The 27,333-nt window shown below is 42.9% G+C and overlaps 1 protein-coding gene across 8 annotated transcripts in view; it reads right to left on the reverse strand.

Moving 5' to 3' along the window:
- adgrl2a (adhesion G protein-coupled receptor L2a) overlaps window positions 1–27,333 on the reverse strand; it is a 214,519-nt gene that overhangs the window by 36,151 nt on the left and 151,035 nt on the right. For 5 of the 8 annotated variants that reach the window (XM_082956689.1, XM_082956687.1, XM_045687273.2 and 2 more), the window contains 4 exons: window positions 5,824–6,132; window positions 5,095–5,198; window positions 2,334–2,519; window positions 1,649–1,687 (listed from right to left, as the gene is read on the reverse strand). In XM_082956689.1, coding sequence (XP_082812815.1) covers window positions 1,649–1,687; window positions 2,334–2,519; window positions 5,095–5,198; window positions 5,824–6,132 — 638 coding nt within the window. The remainder of the gene's footprint in view (window positions 1–1,648; window positions 1,688–2,333; window positions 2,520–5,094; window positions 5,199–5,823; window positions 6,133–27,333) is intronic. The other 3 variants (XM_014215663.3, XM_082956685.1, XM_082956688.1) reach the window with 1 other exon arrangement.

The raw sequence follows: 27,333 nt of genomic DNA on the forward strand, positions 1-27,333 counted from the left end.
GTTATATGAATAGTTTTGATAATGCATGGCGAAGCAATCCCATTGACATATTATGGACGATCATAAAAAAAATGTTTTTGGTTTAGAGTAAGTGCTAAACAAATGCTCCACACAAGTAACTTCTCTGGAATCGATGTGGTGTAAATTCTTGTGATTTGCTGTGCATTCAAGCAGATAATTGAATATATTTTAAACTGAGGGGTGTTTCAATGTTTCTGGGACAATTATTATTTTATTTTTTTATCAGCTAATCTTTATAATGTATTGTATAATAAACATTTACCACTATTAAACAGCTCAAATCATTGAGAAAACCAAAACATTATGCATTTTGAAATATTAAATCCAAGCTGTTTAGCCAGTCGCTAGTACTCGACAGGCAGTAGATAAAGTACATGCAGACGCTAGTGGGATCTCCTAAAAAAATTATCAAATCAATCAGACTAATCAGGTAATCAATGGGGGCCCGGTTCCTCTAGCTAGCACGGATGGCTAATGTGATTTCCCATCAACTATATTGTATGTCAAACACTGCCGACTCAGCGCTTTCTAAGGAACCCAACACAGCATCCCACTCACACACACTGTCATCTAGTCACATACATATTTCAAATCTTCCCCATCCACTCTCACTAACAAAAATAGACGCATGTGCCACAGAAACACAGAAACATGCAATGCGCTGGAAAAATGCTAAATAATAATATGAACGAGATGACGATAATGAGACATTTGGGGAGAAAGGATAGTAGCTATTAGCTAACATTCTTTTTTTAAACAAGTATGGCCATCTAAGGACTAATTAACCTGATCCATTTTAACACCGTCCCTGAGGATCGATCTGGATGTCAGAGAGCTTGACTTTGGAGACAGGTGGAGAAGGATGTTGAGAAGTCCCTAATGGCCAGAGAAGGGATATGGCCAAAATACTTAGAGCGGCAGGCCACTGGAACTATTAAATGGAGAAGGATACAAATTGGTTTGCCCCCACCAGCCTTATTAGTCCAACGGAAAGCACAGATTTGTGCCTCTAATTTATGACACAAATGAAAATCTGTGCCCTGATGAATGAACTGTCATGAATTAACATGCTAAAGGTCAGAGTGTGGCCGAAGAAGACAAAGGTTTGAGTCTTAAGTACAGCTATCCTTAGCACTGTAGCACTGTAATGGGCTTTTCTATTGAGGAGACTCGCAGAATTGGAGGTGACAGTAAAAAGGAATGTGTGCCTTAAAAGACAAACAGGCTAACTTTATATAGGAAATTGCCCATATTTTAGCCATGAAATGCAGTTTGTGAATCACTGTGTTACATATTTAGGCATGTACATTCTTAAAGCAAAAAGAGAAAGGAACATTCAATGGAAGACAAAGATACGTGAAAACAAAACAAAACAAAATCCTCCTGTAAATATAAGGGAGAAAATAAGTTACATTAGTAACTGCCAATGATCTCTCTGCCACTTAGCGTGCACCTTTGGCACAATTATGGCTGTGTGGAAGCAATTACTCCAAAATGCAGGAAGCACAGAAAAAGGGGGGAGAGGCTACATGACAATACAGAGGGTACATGCTGCTGAGCAGGGGAGTGGAGGGGAGGAGGGAGGTGCGGAGAAGCAGAGTGTGGTACATTAGCATAGATCAGATACCTTCATGTATGCCCTGCATGTCCTTTCTCGTTTTTGAAGCTTTTTCATTAGGTAGAAAAAAGATAAAACAAAGAAACACACAATTAGCAAAATGTAGAAGCTTGAGAACAAGTGTTCAAGGCTTCGATTCTCTTCTGACTGATCAGCTGGCTTTCTCCTTCGTCATGCTTTAGGCTACGCTACCTGCAGGTTCCAGAACAAAAGAGCCCTCACTTCCATTTGTGGCATGATGTAGTTCTCTCAAATACACCGGAGACTTCACAGAACAAGCCTTGGTTGAGGCAATTACAGCAATTACTTCAGGTGTACAAATATGTCAGGGAATAACACTTATTGCATTTCAGTACATATAATTTAATACCCTAATTGGTTTGCTGTTTCTTTGTTTGCTTGATTACATTTGTCTGACTTTGAAAGAAAGGGAGAGAGGAATAGACATAATATGAGGAATATTAAGAAAAATATAACCACTAATTTCACTGACTACAAGGAATCACATTTCTCCTAACTTGAAGCGGGAGACGGCTCAAAAGAGCATCACAAAACGTCTAGCAGTGACTCAGATCCAGAGAGATTGCCGGTGGGGAGAAATGGCAGTGCTATTTATCTCCATAAAGCACAGTACATGATAGGGGAATGAAGATTTCAAGTGGCAGCCATTTTGAAAGGGTGGAAAATCAGTTACCTTGTTAAAACTGCGGCCCGCAGAGTCTTTCTCGCTGGGTCTCAGCTCCTGAAGCTGAGCATCCAGGATGTCGACCAGCTGTTCCATCAGTCGGACTGACGAACTCACGTCGCCGGCAAAGATGGGTCCTTTGGTGTGCTTGGCCAGCTCATTGGCCAGGTTAGCTGCGTTCTCGCCACTACGGATCTGGAGCGATAAAAAATATATTTGTAACACTGAACCTGGTTCCTTTCTAGGTGTTTTCTTAGGCTACTTCTAGGGAGTTTTTCCTGGCCACTGTGCTTTTGCCTCTGCACTGCTAGCTATTTGGGATTTTAGAAATTTGATTGAATTTGATATTCTTACAGCCATGTTATAGGCTTAAGACTTGTTATAAGCATGAAAACACCTTTATACTAAGGTATTTGTTATGGCTTTCTATGTTTTAAAATGGGCAGCTGAAATGGCTGGAAGAATCAACTTTGCTAAGGACTGTACCCAGATCTGTTTGTGGTCCTCTAAATATGGTTATTATGCTATTGGCTTAATCACATACAGATCAGGGACCAGACTAAGGGAATATTCCACCAGACTATGAGGCTCTCTCCCTCCCGTTCTGACGTGAGGTCATTCTAGGATGAGCTGCCCCATATAACGCCAGTCTGGAGAGATGGGTGACTAATTACACTTAATAACACTCCTCGGGGTGCTGTATTTCTCATTTGATGGAAGTGAACACAAGAGTACAAAATGATGAAGGGTCGTCCGTCGTGCTTAAATTACTACACATTCTATGTCTGAGTCACTTATCAGAACAAACAGCAGACAGCGCAACCTAGTGGATGGCCCGCGGCTATTTTGACTCTTTTACCATCATAAATGGTGGAAGATGAAAGGAAAGAGGTGCCATATAAGGGATAGAGGAATATACAATTATTACAGTGCAGTGCTTGAATTGAGCCAGTTCAAACTGGTACAGATTACCGGCACCTCTTATCAAATATAAAATATGAGCACCACTACTGTAAGATTAAAATGAGCAGGCACCATTTTCATTCCACTTCAAGCACCACAGTACCTACAGTATTTTAAGGGAATTAGTATATTTACTTACAGTTGAAGTCAGAAGTTTGCATACACCTTAGCCAAATACATTTAAACTCAGTTTTTCACAATTCCTGACATTTAATCCTCGTAAAAATGACCTGTCTTAGGTCAGTTAGGATCAGCACTTTATTTTAAGAATGTGAAATGTCCAACCAATAACAGAGAGAATGATTTATTTAAGCTTTTATTTCTTTGATCACATTCCCAGTGGGTCAGAAGTTTACACACACTCAATTAGTATATGGTAGCATTGCCTTTAAATTGTTTACTTGGGTCAAACATTTCGGGTAGCCTTCCCACAATAAGTTGGGTGAATTTTGGCCCAATCCTCCTGGCAGAGCTGGTGTAACTGAGTCAGGTTTGTAGGCCTCCTTGCTCGCACAAGCTTTTTCAGTTCTGCCTACACATTTTCTATGGGACTGGGGTCAGGGCTTTGTGATGGCCACTCCAATACCTTGACTTTGTTGTCATTAAGCCATTTTGTCACAACTTTGGAAGTATGCTTGGGGTCATTGTCCATTTGGAAGACCCATTTGCGACCAAGCTTTAACTTCCTGACTGATATCTTGAGATGTTGCCTCAATATATCCACATAATTATCTCCCCTAATGATGCCATCTATTTTGTGAAGTGCACCAGTCACTCCTGCAGCAAAGCACCCCCACAATATGATGCTGCCACCCACATGCTTCAGGGTTGGGATGGGGTTCTTCAGCTTGCAAGCCCCCCCTTTTTCCTCCAAACATAACGATGGTCATTACGGCCAAACAGTTCTATTTTTGATTCATCAGACCAGAGGACATTTCTCCAAAAAGTACTATCTTTGTCCCTATGTGCAGTTGCAAACCGTAGTCTGGCTTTTCTATGGCGGTTTTGGAGCAGTGGCTTCTTCCTTGCTGAGCGGCCTTTCAGGTTATGTCGATATAGGACTCGTTATACTGTGGATATAGATACTTTTGTACCTGTTTCCTCCAGCATCTTCACAAGGTCCTTTGCCATTGTTCTGGGATTGATTTGCACTTTTCACACCAAAGTACGTTCATCTCTAGGAAACAGAATGCATCTCCTTCCTGAGCGGTATAACGGCTGCGTGGTCCCATGGTGTTTATACTTGCGTACTATTGTTTGTACAGATGAACGTGGTACCTTCGGGCATTTGGAAATTGCTCCCAAGGATGAACCAGACTTGTGGAGGTCTACAATTTTATTCTGAGGTCTTGCCTGATTTCTTTTGATTTTCCCATGATGTCAAGTAAAGAGGCACTGAGTTTGAAGGTAGGCCTTGAAATACATCCACAGGTAAGCCTCCAATTGACTCAAATGATGTCAATTAGCCTATCAGAAGCTTCTAAAGACATGACATAATTTTCTGGAATTTTACAAGCTGTTTAAAGGCACAGTCAACTTAGTGTGTGTAAACTTCTGACCCACTGGAATTGTGATACAGTGAATTATAAATGAAATAATCTGTCTGTAAACAATTGTTGGAAAAATTACTTGTGTCATGCACTAAGTATATGTCCTGTAGACCTGCCAAAACTATAGTTTGTCAACAATACATTTGTGGAGTGTTTGAAAAACAAGTTTTAATGACTCCAACCTAAGTGTATGTAAACTTCCGACTTCAACTGTATACTGTAGCTCAAAACATTGAGATAGTACAGCTCACACATACCTTCTGCGCTACTTGGTTGACCCAGTGGGAAGTGCAGTTGCTGAGATCAGGGCCCTTTGGGTGCCAGGCCCCCGTGGCAAGTACACATAAATAAGAGGCAGTGCCTGTCAGGAAAATACATTTACAATAGCTCAGTTATATAAGATATATATATATATTAGAAACTACATTGGATTATGTCATGTTATATTAGCCATATACCTCATCGTGTTAAACCAACCTGACCTCCAAAAGCCTACATACACTGCATTTAATTGTTGTCTTTACATCAATAGCTGGTAATTTAACATAAATACTGACTATATACTCCCAGTGCCAGTTTCACTACAAATTAAGGAACAATAAGACTTTTCCTTCCGTTCCAATTACACCAACGTCTAATGAACCCTGAATGATAACACAATTTCACACACAATCCAATAAGGCCTGAACATCTTCAATCAAGCTTGGGGAAACAGCTGAGCCAGTTCCCTTCAACACAATGGCTGCACATTGCTAAAGACTATTTTGACCTATAACAATGCAGTGAATTATTAACACAACTGTAAAAACACTAAATCTTGTTGACTCCCTATACAGTCCTGCACGAATTGAATCTATCAATAAATGATCGTCAGAAACAATAACATACTGTACAGGTAACAAAAACACACAAGCGATCTCATCTCTCTAACCACTCATCATGGTGATAAACAGTAGCGAATGCCCTAAGGTAAACCCTCTGCTTACCTCGGGTCCCCTTTGGGCAAGGCCTCTCTACTAACATGCCCCTCTGGGTCTGAGGCCACACGATGTCCCTCTTCTCCGTGGTCTCACAGAAGCGCTCCGGTAGGGGGAAGGACTCCAGAGGCGGCTGGGCGGTGGTCTGGGGAACCTCCAGAGGGGGTTTGGGCCCTCCTCTGTTGTTACCCTCCTTGGGCCCTGTTGTGGTCATGGTGTTTGCTACGCCTTTGTTGCGTGCTGCCGTGGTGGTTGTTGTGGTGGTTGTCGTCCGGAGAGGCTCAGCCGGCGCCGAGGTCGCTTCGGAGAGAGGTGGAGCTGGGGAGAAGATGATAACGTAGTCTCATTTTAGCTCGCCCAAGTCTTTCTGTTCTCGTTCTCTCAAAACACACATGGTACAAAGCTGGCTACACACAATGGTGGCTACACACAAATGGGGAGCTGGGAGTGCTTTGTGCAAATATATTTGCTTTCCCCTGGACTATATCTTATTCAAGGCACTGAGTCTGCACTGAACAAGACAATAATTACTGTAACATCTTCCTGCCTGGCAGTCACTCTTGCCTGAGAGACTATGAGGCACGGCTGATTACATTTTGACAGAGAAACAAGGAGCCCGTGTGTGCCGTTTTGTTGTCGGAACATTCATTCGGTGGTTGTTTTCCTTACTCGCCCCACATTTTGATAAAGCCGGTATGTGTTATGTGCCAAGGGCAAAAACAATATGTTTCAGTCAGGAGAGCAAAGGAAACACCACATTCAAATACATCCCTCATTCCATTCTGAAGTAATCACAGCTCGGAATTGGTGAAAGCAATAGGTTGGCGACCTTGCTTACACCTATCCATCACTTATAGATCTGTGCTTACCTCAAGGAAACAAGGATGAAATTATACATTTCTGAAGTATTACAACAGGGGCTATGGCTGACATTTCTTTTGTTGTATTAGTATTATTATAACTGTATTTCCTGTAAGTGGATGAGTGTTTCATCCAGTGAAACGGTGATAACCATAAACCAGTCATTTGCTATATATCTGTTCACATCTCAAGGTACTGAAGCGAGAGTTCAGCAATATAATACAATTTTGAACACAAAATGATGTGCGAGGTATGTTATCCCTTTTATTATCCCATTAAGTTGTCCGTAACATGGAGGACTTTAAAGTGGTATTTGCTGTTGCTGTTTTTTCCCCGTAAATTCACTTAAACAACTACTAAGCTCACTAAGTGAGAGTGAGAAGCTCTCGCTTCCAGGCTTGGAGGGAAGACAGACATCACCACCATATCTATCGCTTCAATTGGATAATGGGACTGGGCTGATGGAAATAGTTTGTCTGGCAGCGCCCCCATGGTGTGGATGGAAGACTTCAGCACAGCCCAGGCTGAAGGGATCCCTCTTTGAGGTTGGCTGGTTAGCTTGCTACCTGCTGCGAGTTAGTCTCTATTGACCATTGGAGACAAGTCAATGCGCTTCCTGCCTAGCGGGAGCCCAAGCGGGTCCGCAATGGCACTCTATTCCCTACATAGTTCAATACATTTGACCAAAGCCCTATAGGCCCTGGTCAAAATTTGTGCACTATATAGAGAATAGGGTGCCATTTGGGAAGCACCCCAGTCTTGGCTTCAGTAACTGCCTGTACATGATGCTTCCTGACTGAGACACAGACTTCAGACCTGAAAAGGTGACATGGAGAAGTTCTCAGCTGACTGGATGTTTTGATACGGAGCTTGATGGTAAATTTGGCTGTAATATACATGCATAATTTTAAAGCCCAGATAAACTACTGAAAAAAAAACTATTCAGTCCTTTGCATTTCACATATATTGGCCACATGAAGACTAGCTACCTCTGCAGATTATGCAGGTCTACTAGTTGAACATAGCTTGACACATAATACGTGTATTATCAACAGTATTTACATCATGTTAGGCTAGGCGGTAGTTGGAGAACAGCCATGAATAATGAAAGTCCCCTCTATACTGTATGGATGAGAAAATGTTTACATGTTTTCCCCCTTTAGACAAAAGTAAGATTGATGTGAAAATACAACACGATTACTTGATGTTTGGAGTTATTTAAGATGAGGGGTTCACTCCCCAATACAGCAAGATGCATGTACAGTGCTCTGATTCAAATACATTCATTGAGCATGTTAGCTAATGATATTATGTCCACACCTCTCTTCAGTGAGCAGATCCTTGTACAGGCTTTCTGTAGCACTCTAACTCCTTGCTCTAGTTATGGTCATTTCCACGTAAAGGTCCCTTATGCATCAACATTTGAAGTTCACAGGAGCATGTTAAATCTAGTGTCAAATGAAAGTTAAGGGTCTATATTTTTGAGAAATTAAAGCATATATAAATTTTTCATTAATATGAAATATGAGGAATAAGCCAAGGCTTTGATTTCTGGTCAAACAGATGGAAAAGGGGTATTCTACCATCTACCATAAAAAGTCTTAAAAGCTAGTATAAATACAACAACAACAATCATGTTGAAGTAAAGACTACTGCCAGGGCCTACTGGGTGGCACAGTGGTCTAAGGCACTGCATTGCAGTGCTAGCTGTGCCACCAGAGATTCTGGGTTTGACCCCAGGCTCTGTCACGGCTGGCCGTGACCGGGAGGCCCACGGGGCGACGCACAATTGGCTCAGCGTCGTCCGGGTTAGGGAGGGTTTGGCCAGCAGGGATATCCTTGTCTCATCGCGCACTAGCGACTCCTGTGGTGGGCCGGGCATAGTGCACGCTGACCAGGTCGCCAGGTGTATGGCGTTTCCTCCGACACATTGGTGCGGCTGGCTCCGGGGTTGGATGTGCGTTGTGTCAAGAAGCAGTGCGGCTTGGTTGGGTTGTGTCTCGGAGGATGCATGGCTCTTGACCTTTGCCTCTCCCGAGTCCGTACGGGAGTTGCAGCGATGAGACAAGACAGTAACTACTACCAATTGGATACCATGAAATTGGGGAGAAAAAAAAAGACCCCTGCCAACTGATATCAATACATATTTAGTTTGAGAAATGATTTGCCTTCTGTAAGTTTAAGAAAAATTGCTATGTGCTTTGAAATTCCGTTACCAAAAACCCTCATATCTTTAAAAGTTCACAGAAGTAAAAAGTAAAGGTAGACTTGCCAATTAGTTATGATGCTTTTACTGATATGTATTTTGCATTTTCAAAATTCTGGTGGCCTCCCGAGTGGCGCAGCGGTCTAAGTAACTGCATCGCAGTACTAGCTGTGCCACTAGAGATTCTGGGTTCGAGTCCAGGCTCTGTCGCAGCCGCCCGGTTGTCCCATAGGGCGGTGCACAATTGGCCCAGCGTCGTTGGGTTAGGGGAGGGTTTGGCCGGGGTGGCTTTACTTGGCTCATCGCGCTCTAGCGACTCCTTGTGGCGGGCCGAGCGTCAGGCTGACTCCAGTCGTCACTTGAACGGTGTTTCCTCAGACACATTGGTGCAGCTGGCTTCCGGGTTAAGCGGGCAGGTGTTAAGGACGCATGACTCGACCTTCGCCTCTCCTAAACCCATTGGGGAGTCTCAGCAAGACAAGATCGCAATTGGATATCACGAAAAGGGGGGGTAAAAAATGTACTAAAAAATGTAAATTCTGTTACCAATTGGTAACAGCATTTGTGAAAATCCATAACAGAATTATTGCAATTCAATTGCTTACAATGGAAAATCATAATAGTCATAAACCACAGTTGGATCACCTGTACAGTCCTCCCTTCCGCTGGCATACTGTTATGTTCAGCTCATAACTGTTGTCTTTCTCTTTCTGTCGTCTGGTGGTTAAAGCAAATGTAAAAACAGTCTGTAAAACCCCTCCCACTCACTCCCCCCCCCCCCTCCCCCACTTCTCTCTCCAGTTAATGTCACTTCTCCTGCCTGCATGCTCAGCGTAGTTCCGTTACCATGGAATTGCCCTTATGCTAAAGGACGTCCAATTGCATCTCATTGAAGTCTGTTCCTACAATCTGCCGCGTGGGTTATCAGCACAATAACAGTGAGGTAATTAAATGAGGCTAGGCTAACTGACTGTAGAGCGGAGCGAAATAGACAAAAATCCATATCACGATAAATTGACTGAATCAATACGATAACTATACATAAGTTAATAATAATGTGCACAATTGTTTTTATTAACCGTCAAACTACTAGTGCTAGATTGAATGTTGTAGCTATCAATTGTCCCAACAATCACCCATATTAGCAAACATAATTTTAAACTTCCCATTTCTCTATTAAAGGCTTATTATCGTAATGAACGATATCAGCAAAATGCCAGGATAATTGGACGGTGTCGATAATTTTCGGTTTATTGTCCCAGCTCCAAAACTGAGTAGCATTCTTTCTCCTCTAGAGCTCTCCATTAGAAGGTACACAATATATACAAAAGTACGTGGACACCCCTTCAAATTGGTGGATTAGGCCACACCTGTTGCTGACAACTGTATAAAATCAAGCACACAGCCATACAATGTCCATAAATCAAATCAAATTTTATTGGTCACATACACATGATTAGCAGATGTTAATGCGAGTGTAGCGAAATGCTTGTGCTATTAGTTCTGACCATGCAGTAATATCTAACAAGTAATCTAACAATTTCACAACAACAACCTTATACACACACAAGTGTAAAGGAATGAATAAGAATATGTACATATAAATATATGGATGAGCGAAGATGCCGTAGATGGTATAGAGTACAGTATATACATATGAGATGAGTAATGTAGGGTATGTAAACATTAAATAAAGTGGCATTGTTTAACCTGTTGGGGCTAGGGGGCAGTATTTGCACGGCCGGATAAAAAACGTACCCGATTTAATCTGGTTACTACTCCTGCCCAGTAACTAGAATATGCATATAATTATTGGCTTTGGATAGAAAACACCCTAAAGTTTCTAAAACTGTTTGAATGGTGTCTGTGAGTATAACAGAACTCATTTGGCAGGCCAAAACCTGAGAAGATTCCTTACAGGAAGTGGCCTGTCTGACCATTTCTTGCCCTCCTTGATCATCTCTAACAAATACGGGGGATCTCTGGCATGACGTGACACTTCCTACGGCTCCCATGGGCTCTCAGAAGGCGGGAAAAAGCTGAACGATGTAATTCCATCCCCAGGCTGAAACACATTAGCGCGTTTGGCAAGTGCTCTATCAGAGGGCCATTAGACTGAGGCTCGTGCATGAGGGGATAGCATGCTTTTACTTTCACTCTGTACTAAAAAACGATTTCACGGTCAGAATATTATCGCTTTTTTACGAGAAAAATGGCATAAAAATTTATTTTAAACAGCGGTTGACATGCTTCGAAGTACGGTAATGGAATATTTAGAATTTTTTTGTCACGAAATGCGCCATCCTCGTCACCCTTATTTACCCTTTCGGATAGTGTCTTGATCGCACGAACAAAACACCGCTATTTGGATATAACAATGGATTATACGTTTTTGCATTTTTGAGGTATTTGAATATCGCGCCATGGGATTACACTGGCTGTTGAGTAGGTGGGACGCTTGGTTAAAGTGACTAGTGATACATTTATTAAGTTCAATTTTTAATTAATACAGTGGCTAGAGATTTGAGTCAGTATGTTGGCAGCAGCCACTCAATGTTAGTGATGGCTGTTTAACAGTCTGATGGCGTGGAGATAGAAGCTGTTTTTCAGTCTCTCGGTCCCAGCTTTGATGCACCTGTACTGACGTCGCCTTCTAGATGATAGCGGGGTGAACAGGCAGTGGCTTGGGTGGTTGTTGTCCTTGATGATCTTTTTGGCCTTCCTGTGACATCGGGTGTTGTAGGTGTCCTGGAGGGCAGGTAGCTTGCCCCCGGTGATGCATTGTGCAGACCTCACTACCCTCTGGAGAGCCTTGCGGTTGTGGCAGCGATACAACCCGACAGGATGCTCTCAATTGTGCATCTGTAAAAGTCTGAGTGTTTTTGGTGACAAGCCAAATTTCTTCAGCCTCCTGAGGTCGAAGAGGCGCTGCTGCGCCTTCTTCACCACACTGTCTGTGTGGGTGGACCATTTCAGTTTGTCCGTGATGTGTACGCCGAGGAACTTAAAACTTTCCACCTTCTCCACTACTGTCCCGTCGATGTGGATAGGGGGGTGCTCCCTCTGCTGTTTCCTGTAGTCCACGATCATCTCCATTGTTTTGTTGACGTTGAGTGTGAGGTTATTTTCCTGACACCACACTCTGAGGGCCCTCACCTCCTCCCTGTAGGCCGTCTCGTCATTGCTGGTTATCAAGCCTACCACTGTAGTGTCATCTGAAAACTTGTTGATTGAGTTGGAGGCATGCATGGCCACGCAGTCATGGGTGAACAGGGAGTACAGGAGAGGGCTGAGAATGCACCCTTGCGGGGGCCCAGTGTTGAGGATCAGCAGGATGGAGATGTTGTTTCCTACCCTCACCACCTGGGGGCGGCACGTCAGAAAGTCCAGGACCCAGTTGCACAAGGTGAGGTCGAGACCCATGGTCTCGAGGTTAATGACGAGTTTGGAGGGTACGATGGTGTTAAATGCTGAGCTGTAGTCGATGAACAGCATTCTTACATAGGTATTCCTCTTGTCCAGAAGGGTTAGGGCAGTGTGCAATGTGTTCGCGATTGCGTCGTCTGTGGACCTATTGGGGCGGTAAGCAAATTGGAGTGGGTCTAGGGTGTCAGGTAGGGTGGAAGTGATATGATCCTTGACTAGTCTCTCAAAGCACAATGGTGGCCCTCTTGAAGCATGTGCGAACAGCAGACTGGGATAGGGATTGACTGAATATGTCCGTAAACATACCAGCCAGCTGGTCTGCGCATGCTCTGAGGACGCGGCTAGGGATGCCGTCTGGGCCGGCAGCCTTGCGAGGGTTAACACGTTTAAATGTTTCACTCATGTTGGCTGCGGTGAAGGAAAGTCCGCAGGTTTTGGTAGCGGGATGTGTCGTTGGCACTGTATTGTCCTCAAAGCGAGCAAAGAAGTTGTTTAGTTTGTCTGGGAGCAAGACATCGGTGTCATCGGCTGGTTTTCTTTTTGTTGTCCGTGATTAACTGTAGACCCTGCCACATACCTCGTGTCTGAGCCGTTGAATTGCGACTCTACTTTGTCTCTATACTGACACTTAGCTTGTTTGATTGCCTTGCGGAGGGAATAGCTACACTGTTTGTATTCGGTCATGTTTCCAGTCGCCTTGCCCTGATGGGGCTAGGGGGCAGTACTTTCACGGCCGGATGAAAAACGTACCCAATTTGAACAGGTTACTACTCTGGCCCAGAAACTAGAATATAGAATATGCATATTATTAGTATATTTGGATAGAAAACACTCAGAAGTTTCTAAAACTGTTTGAATGGTGTCTGTAAGTATAACAGAACTCATATGGCAGGCAAAAACCTGAGAAAAATACAAGCAGGAAATGAAAATCTTGTGGCTGTACTATTTTCAAGTCATTGCCAATGGAACACACTGTGACAAAGGATTCATTTTGCACTTCCTAAGGCTTCCACTAGATGTCAACAGTCTTTAGAAAGTTGTTTGAGGCGTCTATGATGAACAGAGACCGAATGAGAAGGTGGGGAAGTTGGTCACCCAGGGAATGACATCACTTCATTGGCGCACGTTCATGTGAGATGGAACCTTACATTTACATTTACATTTAAGTCATTTAGCAGACGGTCTTATCCAGAGCGACTTACAAATTGGTGCATTCACCTTATGATATCCAGTGGAACAACCACTTTACAATAGTGCATCTAAATCTTTTAAGGGAGGGGGGGTTAGAAGGATTACTTTATCCTATCCTAGGTATTCCTTAAAGAGGTGGGGTTTCAGGTGTCTCCGGAAGGTGGTGATTGACTCCGCTGTCCTGGCGTCGTGAGGGAGCTTGTTCCACCATTGGGGTGCCAGAGCAGCGAACAGTTTTGACTGGGCTGAGCGGGAACTGTGCTTCCTCAGAGGTAGGGAGGCGAGCAGGCCAGAGGTGGATGAAGGCAGTGCCCTTGTTTGGGTGTAGGGCCTGATCAGAGCCTGAAGGTATGGAGGTGCCGTTCCCTTCACAGCTCCGTAGGCAATCACCATGGTCTTGTAGCGGATGCGAGCTTCAACTGGAAGCCAGTGGAGAGAGCGGAGGAGCGGGGTGACGTGAGAGAACTTGGGAAGGTTGAACACCAGACGGGCTGCGGCGTTCTGGATGAGTTGTAGGGGTTTAATGGCACGGGCAGGGAGCCCAGCCAACAGCGAGTTGCAGTAATCCAGACGGGAGATGACAAGTGCCTGGATTAGGACCTGCGCCGCTTCCTGTGTGAGGCAGGGTCGTACTCTGCGAATGTTGTAGAGCATGAACCTACAGGGTCGGGTCACCGCCTTGATGTTAGTGGAGAACGACAGGGTGTTGTCCAGGATCACGCCAAGGTTCTTAGCACTCTGGGAGGAGGACACAAGGGAGTTGTCAACCGTGATGGCGAGATCATGGAACGGGCAGTCCTTCCCCGGGAGGAAGAGCAGCTCCGTCTTGCCGAGGTTCAGCTTGAGGTGGTGATCCGTCATCCACACTGATATGTCTGACAGACATGCAGAGATGCGATTCGCCGCCTGGTTATCAGAAGGGGGAAAGGAGAAGATTAATGTGTGTCGTCTGCATAGCAATGATAGGAGAGACCATGTGAGGATATGACAGAGCCAAGTGACTTGGTGTATAGCGAGAATAGGAGAGGGCCTAGAACAGAGCCCTGGGGGACACCAGTGGTGAGAGCGCATGGTGCGGAGACAGATTCTCGCCACGCCACCTGGAATGAGTGACCTGTCAGGTAGGACGCAATCCAAGCGTGGGCCGCGCCGGAGATGCCCAACTCGGAGAGGGTGGAGAGGAGGATCTGATGGTTCACAGTATCAAAGGCAGCAGATAGGTCTAGAAGGATGAGAACCTTGTGTTCCAAAATGTTTTTCAAGACACAGGAAAGGTCCGGTTGAAATATTACTGAAGTTTCACGTTAAAATGGCCCTAAAGATTGATGCTATACAACGTTTGACACGAACGTAAATAGATTTTTTTTTTTTTTACTTTTCGTCGTGACATTTTCCTTGCGCGTCCTACATTTTGAGTAGCCTACTGAACGCGCTAACAACATGGAGTTATTTGGACATAAATTATGAACTTTATCGAACAAAACAACATTTGTTGTGGACCTGGGATTCCTGGAAGTGCCTTCTGCTGAAGATTATTAAAGGTAAGTGAATATTTCTAATGTTATTTATGCATTTAGATGACTCCAAAATGGCGGCTATCTGTATTACCTAGTGTATTTTTCTGAGCGCAGTACTCAGATTATTGCAAAGTGTGCTTTCCCAGTAAAGTTATTTTGAAATCTGTCAATGCGGTTGCATTCAGGAGATGTTAATCTATAATTCTTTGTAAATTCACCGGCAGTTTTGGGGGAGATACATTTTCTGAACGTCACGCGTCGATGTAAAATGCTGTTTTTGGATATAAATATGAACTTGATAGAACAAAAAAATGCATGTATTGTCTAACATAATGTCATAGGAGTGTCATCTGATGAAGATTGTCAAAGGTTAGTGCATAATTTTAGCTGGTTTTCTGCTTTTGGTGACGCCTGTCCTTGCATTGAAAATGTCTGTGTGTACTTTTTTGGCTATATACTCTCCTAACATAATCTAACTTCATGCTTTCGCCGTAAAGCCTCTTTGAAATTGGACAATGTGGTTGGATTAAGGAGATGTTTATCTTTCAAACGGTGTAAAATAGTTGATTGTTTGAGAAATTGAAATTATTCGATTTTTGCTGTTTTGAATTTCACGCCATGCTAGCAATCCCGTCAGTGGGATTCTATCCCCAAGAGGTTTTTAAAAGCAGTGGTTTGCGCTTTCAGTTTTGCGCGAATGGTGGCATCAATCCATGGTTTCTGGTTGGGGAAGGTTTAAATTGTCGCCGTGGGTACAACATCACCGATGCACTTACTAATAAACTCGCTCACCGAATCAGCGTATACATCAATGTTGTTGTTCAACGCTATCCGGAACATATCCCAGTCCACGTGATCGAAGCAATCTTGAAGCGTGGAATCAGATTGGTCAGACCAGCATTGAACAGACCTGAGCATGGGCGTTTCCTGTTTTAGTTTCTGTCTATAGGCTGGGAGCAACAAAATGGAGTTGTTGTCAGATTTGCCAATAGGAGGGCGGAGGAACATTGATCCAGAATTTTTCCAGGCCGGGTCGCGCATTCGATATGCTGATAAAATTTAGGGAGCCTTGTTTTCAGATTAGCCTTGTTAAAATCCCCAGCTACAATAAATGCAGCCTCAGGATATGTGGTTTCCAGTTTACATAGAGTCCAATGATGTTCTTTCAGGGCCGTCGAGGTGTCTGCTTGGGGGGGGGGGGGGAATGTACACGACTGATTATAATCCAAGAGAATTCTCTTGGTAGATAATGCGGTCGGCATTTGATTGTAAGGAATTCTAGGTCAGGTGAACAAAAGGACTTGAGTTCCTGTATGTTGTTATGATCACACCACGACTCGTTAATCATAAGGCATACACCCCCGCCCTTCTTCTTACCAGAGAGATGCTTGTTTCTGTCGGCGTGATGCATGAAGAAACCAGGTGGATGTACCGACTCTGATAACGTATCCCGAGTGAGCCATGTTTCTGTGAAACAGAGAATGTTACAATCTCTGATGTCTCTCTGGAAGGCAACCCTTGCTCGGATTTCGTCTACCTTGTTGTCAAGAGACTGGACATTGGCTAGTAGTATACTCGGGAGCAGTGGGCGATTTGCCCGTCTACGGAGCCTGACCAGAAGACCGCTCCGTCTGCCCCTTCCGCGGCACCGTTGTTTTGGGTCGCCTGCTGGGATCCGATCCATTATCCTGGGTGGTGGACCAAACAGAGGATCCGCTTCGGGAAAGTCGTATTCCTGCTTGTAATGTTGTTAAGTTGACGTTGCTCTTATATCCAATAGTTCCTCCCAGCTGTATGTAATAACACTTCCTGGGGTAAAAGTGTAAGAAATAATACATAAAAAAAACAAAATACTGCATAGTTACCTAAGAACGCGAAGCGAGGCGGCTATCTCTGTCGGCGCCGTAGAAATGGCAGTAGAATGGCCTTACCGAAGAGCTCAGTGACTTCCAACGTGGCACCGTCATAGGATGCCACCATTCCAACAAGTCAGTTCATAAAAAAATGTGTCCTGCTAGATCTGCTCTGGTCAACTGTAAGTGCTGTTATTGTGAAGTGGAAACATCTAGGAGCAACAACGGCTCAGCCGCGAACAGTTATTGTGCTTCCAGAGGCAGTTTGGAACTCGGTAGTGAGTGTTGCAACCAAGGCCACACAAACTCACAGTACGGGACTGCCGAGGGCTGAAGCGCGTAGCGTGTAAAAATTGTCTGTCCTTGGTTGCAACACTCACTACCGAGTTCCAAACTGCCTCTGGAAGCACAATAACTTTTCTTTGGGAGCGTCATGAAATGGATTTCCATGACCGAGCAGGCGCACACAAGCCTAAGATCATCATGCGCAATGCGAAGTGGTGTAAAGCCATCAGCCATTGGACACTGGAGCAGTGGAAACGCTCTCTCTGGAGTGATGAATCACGCTTCACCATCTGGCAGTTCGGACGAATCTGGGTTTGGCGGATGCCAGGAGAATGCTACCTGCCCCTTAGTGCCAGTGAAGGAACATCTTAACGCTACAGCATACAATGACATTCTAGACTATTCTGTGCTTCCAACTTTGTGGCAACAGTTTGGGGAAGGCCCTTTCCTGTTTCAGCATAATGCCCCTGTGCACAAAGCAAGGTCCATACAGTAATGGTTTGTCGAGATCAGTGTGGAAGAACTTGACTGGCATGCACAAAGCCCTGACCTCAACCCCATCGAACACCTTTGGGATGAATTGGAATGCCGACTGCGAGCCAGGCCTAATCGCCCAACATCAGTGCCCGACCTCACTAATGCTCTTGTGGCTGAATGGAAGCAAGTCCCTGCAGCAATGTTCCAACATCTAGTGGAAAGCCTTCCCAAAAGAGTGGAGGCTGTTATAACAGCAAAGGGGGGGACCTACTCCATATTAATGCCCATGATTTTGGAATGAGATGTTTGATGAGCAGGTGTCCACATACCCTACATGACCAAAAGTATCTCCTCGTTTGATGTAGGCTCCTGTTTTGCTGATTCTCACTGGTTTTTGCTCTGTACAACAGGGGATTGTTTTACGAGAAATTTACGGAAATTAATTCACTTAGGTAATAACAAATGTTTCAGAAGGCTGTGCTGTTACTTTGCCTTGTTAACCTGTTATGGCTAGGGGGCAGTATTTTCACGGCTGGATAAAAAACGTACCCGATTTAATCTGGTTACTACTCCTGCCCAGTAACTAGAATATGCATATAATTATTGCCTTTGGATAGAAAACACTCCAAAGTTTCTAAAACTGTTTGAATGGTGTCTGTGAGTATAACAGAACTCAAATGGCAGGTCAAAACCTGAGAGATTCCTTTACAGGAAGTGGCCTGTCTGACCATTTATTGTCTTTCTTTGACATCTCCTTCAATTACAAAGGATCTCTGCGGTAACGTGACACTTCCCACGGCTCCAATAGGCTCTCAGAGCCCGGGAAAAAGCTGAATGTCGTCATTCCAGCCCCAGGCTGAAACGCATTATCGCCTTTCTCAAGTGGCCGATCAAGGGACTGTGGGCTTAGGCGCGTGCACTGGCCGCCCCCGTCTTTGTGGTTTTTCCTCTGTTTGCCGAAAAGGAGATTCCCGGTCGGAATATTATCGCTTTTTTACGAGATAAATTGCATAAATATTGATTTTAAACAGCGGTTGACATGCTTCGAAGTACGGTAATGGAATATTTAGAATTTTTTTGTCACGAAATGCGCCATGCGCGCGACCCTGATTTACCATTTCGGATAGTTTCTGGAACGCACGAACAAAACGCCGCTATTCGGATATAACGATGGATTATTTTGGACCAAACCAACATTTGATATTGAAGTAGCAGTCCTGGGAGTGCATTCTGACGAAGACAAAAAAAGGTAATCAAACTTTTGTAATAGTAAATCTGATTTTGGTGAAGGCTAAACTTGCCGGGTGTCTAAATAGCTAGCCCGTGATGGCTGGGCTATGTACTTAGAATATTGCAAAATGTGCTTTCACCAAAAAGCTATTTTAAAATCGGACATATCGAGTGCATAGAGGAGTTCTGTATCTATAATTCTTAAAATAATTGTTATGCTTTTTGTGAACGTTTATCGTGAGTAATTTAGTAAATTGTTAGTAAATTCCTCGGAAGTTTGCGGGGGGTATGCTAGTTCTGAACGTCACATGCTAATGTAAAAAGCTGTTTTTTTATATAAATATGAACTTGATTGAACAAAACATGCATGTATTGTATAACATAATGTCCTAGGTGTGTCATCTGATGAAAATCATCAAAGGTTAGTGCTGCATTTAGCTGTCTTCTGGGTTTTTGTGACATTATATGCTAGCTTGAAAAATGGGTGTCTGATTATTTCTGGCTGGGTACGCTGCTGACATAATCTAATGTTTTGCTTTCGCTGTAAAGCCTTTTTGAAATCGGACAGTGTGGTTAGATAAAGGAGAGTCTTGTCTTTAAAATGCTGTGAAATAGTCATATGTTTGAAAAATTGAAGTTTTTGTATTTTTGAGGAATTTGTAATTCGCGCCACGCCTATCATTGGATATTGGAGCAGGTGTTCCGCTAGCGGAACGTTTAGATGTAAGAGGTTAATTCAACAGAATTGCTGTCAATATGCAAGTCCTAAAAAATATGTGTACATGGATGACACTTGTTATGGAAAAGGCCCTTTATGATCCCATTTGTGAGTTTTGCATTCAGGTTTCTAAAGGGAGATTAGCCTTCTTATGAAATTGATGACCATTTTAATTCATTTACACATACTTAAAGATGCTCCGGAACTTTGGCAACTACAAATTATTTTTGAAACCTCCCGCTTTGGGCTGGATATGTCAATGTGTAATTCACACATGCATAATCTATGAGCATAATTACCTTAATTAGCTATGAAATCCCTCATTTGAAAGTAACTGTTTTTCTGGAAACTGTGCTCCGCCATTTTCTCAAAATGTTCCCCCACTTGGGCCAGTCCCCTAGCAATTAGAGTTCAACCAATGAGCTTCACCCCCTCACCATATGAGCAAACGGCACATGATGCACCCACAGCAGAACTAAAGAGAGAGCAATGATGTGGTGCACAAATCTCCACGTATGCAACATAGTACGCAATTTTCGGGGAACACTTTTGGCTTGTGAGCACTACTTTTTGAACTACTGCCTAAAAACTATACAAAAGTACCGGATAATCACTTTAATAAAGTTGGATACAAATAGGATACACAATGTTTGTGCTTCTCTAACCCTTATTTAAATGTTGTGCTATTCAAATTGATGCAGTTTGTTGGTCTGTAATCCTAACAGCTATATAATCTCATTACCTTGATGCCGAAGATTCCATTAATCCAATGAAAACTGGGAAGAATTAACGCTACAGGTATACAAACGGACACTCCTACCATGCTGTTGCTGGTTTGCAGTATACAGTGATGGATGGCTATCTTTGGATAGGCAGCGGTTCGTCCAAAATGTTTATAGTGCACTTCTTTCGACCTAGGCCCAAATGGCTCTTGTCAAAAATAGTGCACTATATAGGGAATAGGGTGCCATTTCGAATACATCCATACTCTTAGGGGTTCAATTTATTGTTTGTTCTGCTGTGGCAGAAGATTCCTCCTGCCATACATCTGTAACATATGCAGATGAAATACATGTTTTTTACACCTGTGAATCCCTCCTGTACAATTTCCTTTTGATTACAACTCAAGCAAATCTCTCTCAGATTGGAAAAACCAGAGAGGATCCCCCCAATTAATGTCTGTCTAGCACTCAAGCGCAAGAGGGACCTTCAATTAACTGTCATGGAGTTATGAGTGTAAGGTAGAGATATCCTCCAAAGTGCTGAGAATTGTCAAACATGGACACATTCATAACCTCTTTATGTGATCGCCGCCCACGTCTTTTTGCCTGGAAACATATTTTCATCGCTCGGTTATTACTACTGTGGGTATAGGACAGGGGTTTCATCTGAGATGATATGACAATAATCCAGGAGAGGAAGGAGAGGAGAGAAAGGGAGAGAGGAGAGGAGGGGGGAAGTGCTGTCTAGTGTTGTCAGCGCTGCATCGAGCATAGATTGGACTTCTCCAGGCCTCACCAGTCTTGGCGGAGTTGAAAAATGAAAACTGACAGCGAGTGTGTCTTTTATATTATGCTTAATGGCCGCACTTACGATGTGCACCGCATGGTTGTTCACATGAGTAATGCTTCATACACGTTATCAGGGGCTGTTTATCTGGAGAGGAAAAAAGGGAGGAAACCCTATAGGGAAGGGTTGTAAGACCAATGTTTCAGATAATTCGCACATAAGAGGTAAAATAGTATTTCATTTAATTTGTACCAACTATTGCTTGTCACTGAAGAAAAACCAACAACATTGTGTCAAATAAACCTGCTGAAAAGATCTCCCTCTGAGATTCTTCCTCTGCCTTTCTGGTGCAAAACTAAAGGGGTCCTTTATACACAGGCTTTTATCAGTTGTGAAATATGGGTCCCAGGTGGCAATCAGCTCCTAATAGAAGAGTAAAAGCAAACAGAAGTCAACAGAGGCTCAAACAATTAAAACCCTGTTTCTCAGATTAAAAAGGAGCCAAGTTCAGCCTTTGTGAAAGGGCCAAGAAAATTATACCAGGAAAATAAACTAATAAGCCATCTACTTCAAGAGTAATTTGAAAAAAAGAATTAACCCCTTATCGGCTACAGTGAACTGCACAGGGTTCCGTTTACCTTAGCTGTAAAGATGGAAGTGATAACCTCATAACCAATCCTTGCAACCAAATGTCACATTTTTTCTAAAGTGCACACTTTAACATCGTCCTATTCATTCATTAATTTCCCTGGGCTTTCAGTGAAAGATCCATCTGGAAATTATACTTGCTGATTGTTGTGATAATATGTCTGCCAGTAAATTCCAATATCCTCCTACCATAACAATAACACACATGAAAAAATTAAATAACATTGTTTGCTTCAGCGATATCAGCAATTCCTAAAGATTTATTTTCTAAGAGTAATGTACTTGTGTTTATAGGTCCATGTCTGTGTCTAAGTGAACAAAACCTAATAGCTGTTAGAGGTTGTCTCGAATGGAACACATACATTTAAGTACAGAGAGCAGACACACACACAGCAGCTGCTAGACTAGAGACTTCTTTTTTTCTCTCAGCTTTCTCTACTGTACGTGCCTCACATTTCAAGCATTAACTCAGAGTGCAAAGAACTAGCCTACATTTGGTGCCATACACACTGGGTGTCTATTTCAGAACATCCCCAAACACACAGACAGACACAGACAGGCAAACAAACCACCCAGCAGAACATCCATCTATGCATGCACGCGCACACAGACACACACACACACACAGCCCAATCCCAGAACAAATATTCTCAAAGGCACAATAACTGTATAGACGTCTCAATAATAATAATAACTTCAATATGCATTGTTTAATCCGTAATCAAACATGAGACTGAGCTGATCCTGTCAGCCATACCTCAGAGAAACAGTAATCATCCTCTTATGTAAAACATCTCTCTGTGACATTGTGAAACGTAACCCAAGGCTGAGGGTTGCCCACATATGCTGTCAGCACACATCATTTTGCAGTAGTTTGTTTGGACTATATGACACAGTAGCGGTCTAGTTCAACATGATGTAACCCGAACTGTTAAACCTTATTACCTTCAGTGTTGGAATACAAAATATCATACATGTGGATGCTTGGAAGTGCGCAAATTGTTCCATGTCTTACAATAATAGCACAGTTTGGGAATGTGTGGAGGGAAAAACTTGAAATCGATCACATTTTAGAGAAATAGCTGACATCCAACCCCATGTATCAAAAAATACACTTCTCAGAATTGAGACTTTTCAGAATTGAAAAACCTATAAATCTTCAACCAGGGACATCCCTACTGTATACTAATAAATAGGATCCAATGGAAGCACATAGTGAAATCCCAGTACATCTGAGAAGGAGCCTGCTAGAACAGCCCTTGTCGGATGAATCACGACTGAATACAGAAATAATCTAAAAAGATATGGACTCATTTGGAGGAAGAAGTGAGGAAAATCCTGAGAGGGAGAGGAAAAAGCCTCAGAGAGGGTGCCGCGTAGGGGCCGGGGATCCGTCATTGAATTAGCATGTTCCTCCTATCATCAGTGCAGATTGCGCAGGTAATTCATTCCTCCATTGCTAATGCAGAGGAGGGGAGGCGGTGTGGACGCTGCCGGCACTGGCAGGGACGTGAGTCTGGAGAGTAACGGGAGTATAGAAACGCTGCCTCTGGGCAACAGATTGGCTTGCTGAAGTCGAACGCTGATCCTGGCCAGCAGACTAAGCCAGACACAGGCCCTGTTCAAATCATAATACATAATAATATAATCCACCCTACCATTCTTGTTTCCTTCAGGTAATCACAGATCTATAAGTGATTGGATAGGTGAAAGCAAGTTCGCCACCCAATTTTTTTCCCCAATCCAACCAATTCTGGTTATGTGATTATTTCAAGGAAGGGAGGTAGGAATGATGCATTTTCTACAGGGCCCATGGCAGTGCTGCTCATCTACAGGGACATGGGGCTATTGACTATGGAGAACAATGGCTCTCGCTATCAGCAGCCGCAGTAAGACAGGCGACAGGCCCGTCGACGTGTGTCCACACCAGAGAGAGAGAATGTGGGAGGAATAAAAATGGCAATTTTCCACATCAATACGCTCTCCCTTTCAAGTGATGTCCACTCGGAGGACATGGGGTTGGTGTTGTCAAAACAAACAGTGTCATCTTTTGCACATTTTTCCTCAGCACCTTGATCTCTGATCCGGGATAACTCTGGAGCATGTAGAGAGGGGCCTTCGCTGTTACCATGCAGAGCACCTTGGCTCACTGCGAGGCTGTGCCTTACACATTCAATCCCCTCTCTCTCTCTCATGGTGTTCTAGGTATGTGCACACATGTAGCACCCATTTCCATCCATTCTGTGAGCAGACCTACATAGAATGGTAGAATGGCCCACATTTAAGAGGTAGAGGAAATTCTGAGATTATAGAGTTGATTGGAAAGCTGTGAATTCACCTGAAATGTGGGGTGAATTTACTTGTCCATTTGCTTATGTGTTACAGTTAATGTATTAGCACGGTTTTCTTGTATTGTGCTGTGCACTAATAAAATAACGCAACAGCAGGCCAACGTCCGGCCACATAGAGATACTGGTGAGCTAATTGGTAAGTTGTGTCACTGGCGGCATGACGCGCACCTTATAATTTACAATAAATTGGGTCATTTGGAGCCGTAAGAGCAGCACTTGCAATTTGAGGCTCGCCAGATGAAATTGCATACCAATGTATTGACATCTAAACAATTAAGAGGCAGTTGGTGAGTTGTGTGGGTCTTAATTGGCGCTCAGGGGGATTTTTTTATGAAAGCAATCAGCAATTTCATTTTACAACTCAGGATAAATAAAGGGGTTCCCCAGCTAGGCCTGACCTGTGTCGCATTGAGCTTCTAGACTGAGGCCCAATGTTAATCTCTCAGTCAAAAAGCAGCTTTTTAGATGCTTACTCAGAGAATTTAGACAATCTATCTGTGCTTTGGATGCATAAACAGGCCTTATAATTGTGTGCCCGATGAGACTTCCAGGGTAATGTCTTACTTAATGTAATCATCTCACTAACAGGAGCTGATGGAGGAATACCTCTTTTTATGAGCTGTTACATGAAAGCCGTAGTGGTTTAAAAAGAGCTGTGACGCCATGTGATGTAACAGTGGATTAGAGTTCATACGTGAGACACATCTGGATCTGATTGGTCATGAAAAGGTGGCTGACCCATTTAACTTTAGGGCTGTGATGGTCATGGAATTTTTACACTTTGTAGTTAATGTTGACACTAGATTAAATGTTTCTGACTCATATATTGATGGCACACAGGCTGTTTTCAAAATGAGAAGTTGTTTTTTAGGGGTAGTCGCTCTTTACAAAGGTTATAGGGTAATTGTGCCAGCCCTATTTAACTTACACTTCCAGTCTCTGCGTGTTGGATTCAACCCCATCCACTGCCACCTGTCATCGCGATCCCACAGGCTGATTCTCTTGCATTGACATAAACATCATTCACACTAGACAAGGCCCCGATCTACCAGGGTCTAAAAAAAAATGTCCTTACACAACGTCATGTGATTGAATTCTATGTGTTAACAAAATCTGTGATATAGTTATGTTGTAACCTGAATTTAGACACCAATAGTGAGTAATGACTTTCTAAACAGGTACATTTTATTTGATGTTGTAAGAATAGTCTAACTAGTAGGGCTGTCAAACAATAAAAAAAATGTAATAGAGTTAATCGCAGGATTTGCTTGCGATGACTCACAAATTCCGAATTTGCTCAATTTCAGCTGTAATTTAAGAATTTTTATACAAAGAACATTACAGGAATATTGACTGTTACAGTAATGGTTAGTAAAATTAGGTAAATTGAGAAAGCACAACCTTCTCTAACCTCAATGTCAATTAGTTTTACATGGCAATGTAGACTTTAGCTGTATATATTATGTATTTGGGATATTTAATCATGATTGCGATTAATCATGATAAAAAAATTGTGTGCCCCAAAAAAGAAAACTGACAGCCCTAATAATTGCCTGAAATTACACAGTAACAATAGTTTTTTACTGAGTTACAGTTAATATAAGGAAATCAGTCAATTACAATAAATTCATTAAGCCCTAAACTAAGGATTTCACACATTGTGCACAGCCATGGATTGGCCTGGGAGGGCATAGGTCCACCAACTGGGGAGCCAGGCCCAGCCAATCAAAACGAGATTTTCCCCACAAAAGGGCTTTATTACAGAAATAAATACTCCTCAGTTTCATCAGCTGTCCAGGTAACTGGTCTCAGATGATCCCGCAGGTGAAGAAGACGGATGTGAAGGTCCTGGGCCAGGCGTGGTTACACTTGGTCTGCGGTTGTGAGGTTGATTGGACATACTGCCAAATTCTCTAAAAAGACGTTGGAGCTGGCTTATGGTAGAGAAATTAACATACAATTATCTGGCAACAGCTCTGGGGGACATTCCTGCAGACAGCATGCCAATTGCATGCTCCCTCAAAACACGAGACATCTGAAGGCATTGTGCTATGTGACAAAACTGCACATTTTAGAGTGGCTTTATTGCCCCCAGCACAAGGTGCACCTGTGTAATGATCATGTTGTTTAATCAGCTTCTTGATATGCCACAGCTGACAGGTGGATGGATTATCTTGGCAAAGGTGAAACGCTCACTAACAGGGATGTAAACAAATTTGTGCACATAATTTGAGAGAAATAAGCTTTTTGTGCATATGGAACATTTCTGGGATCTTTTATTTCAGATCATGAAACATGGGACCAACACTTTACATATTGGATTTATATTTTTTGTTCAGTGTAGTTAGCGTTTAGGCCTAAGGGTATAATGTAGGTATCTTATGTCTCCCACATCCCAGACGAGCCCCTAAATATGCACTATGTTACAGCCCAGGTTCTCTGTGGGAAGAGTTAAGAATGTTTGTTAGACACACGTTTGACTGAAACCCAGTCTTATTTTGTACAGCACCTTTAAAGTGCTTTATTTTCTATATTGGCATTCAATGTGCATTCAACAGATGAGTTAATCAACTGAGCAATGCAACTCTATTCCATGAATCTGCAAAAATGGTATTGAAACCATAGTTCAAAGTTAGTTCAATGTCTGGCTTTTTATAGCCGTATAACTTGGAACTGTAACAAAAATATTTGAATACTTCTTAGATTTAACGAGATGACAAGTGTTTTTGCTACTACCATTACCATAGCTGTCTGTAAACAGAAATGTAATATACTAGCTGCCTTTCTGCTGATTGTCACCTATTTGTATTTGAGTATCTGTTAATGACAAACTATTTGCCAAATGGGAAATCGGAAAAGAAAATGACATTTTGCTTGTAATGCTGCAAATATTCAATCAAAATCCACAAATACCTCGTTATTGGCTAAAGAGAAACTTCAAACAAGTTGCTCATGGACAGCAATAAAGGAACATTAGTGAATTTTCATCTTCCTCCCCTTGATTACTTCACTTCAATCCAGTGCACCCACTGCATACTAATTTCCCCCTAAGGGTCTGTATCTAAACTTAGGAGAAGTTATTTTGTTACACTAAAGCCTGTCTGGCTCTTACTATAGTGGGCATGTTCCACTGGTTGAACCCAATTTAGCCTCCTCAGCCCTATCAATACAAAAGTGGGCTAGCAAATACATTAATAAATATTGAGCTGTGGTAATCTGGAGGAAAGTTGCTTGACCTCCACGCTCA

Source organism: Salmo salar, chromosome 10 (assembly GCF_965601325.2).
Source record: "Salmo salar chromosome 10, fSalSal1, whole genome shotgun sequence".
Classification (NCBI taxonomy): Eukaryota; Metazoa; Chordata; class Actinopteri; order Salmoniformes; family Salmonidae; genus Salmo; species Salmo salar.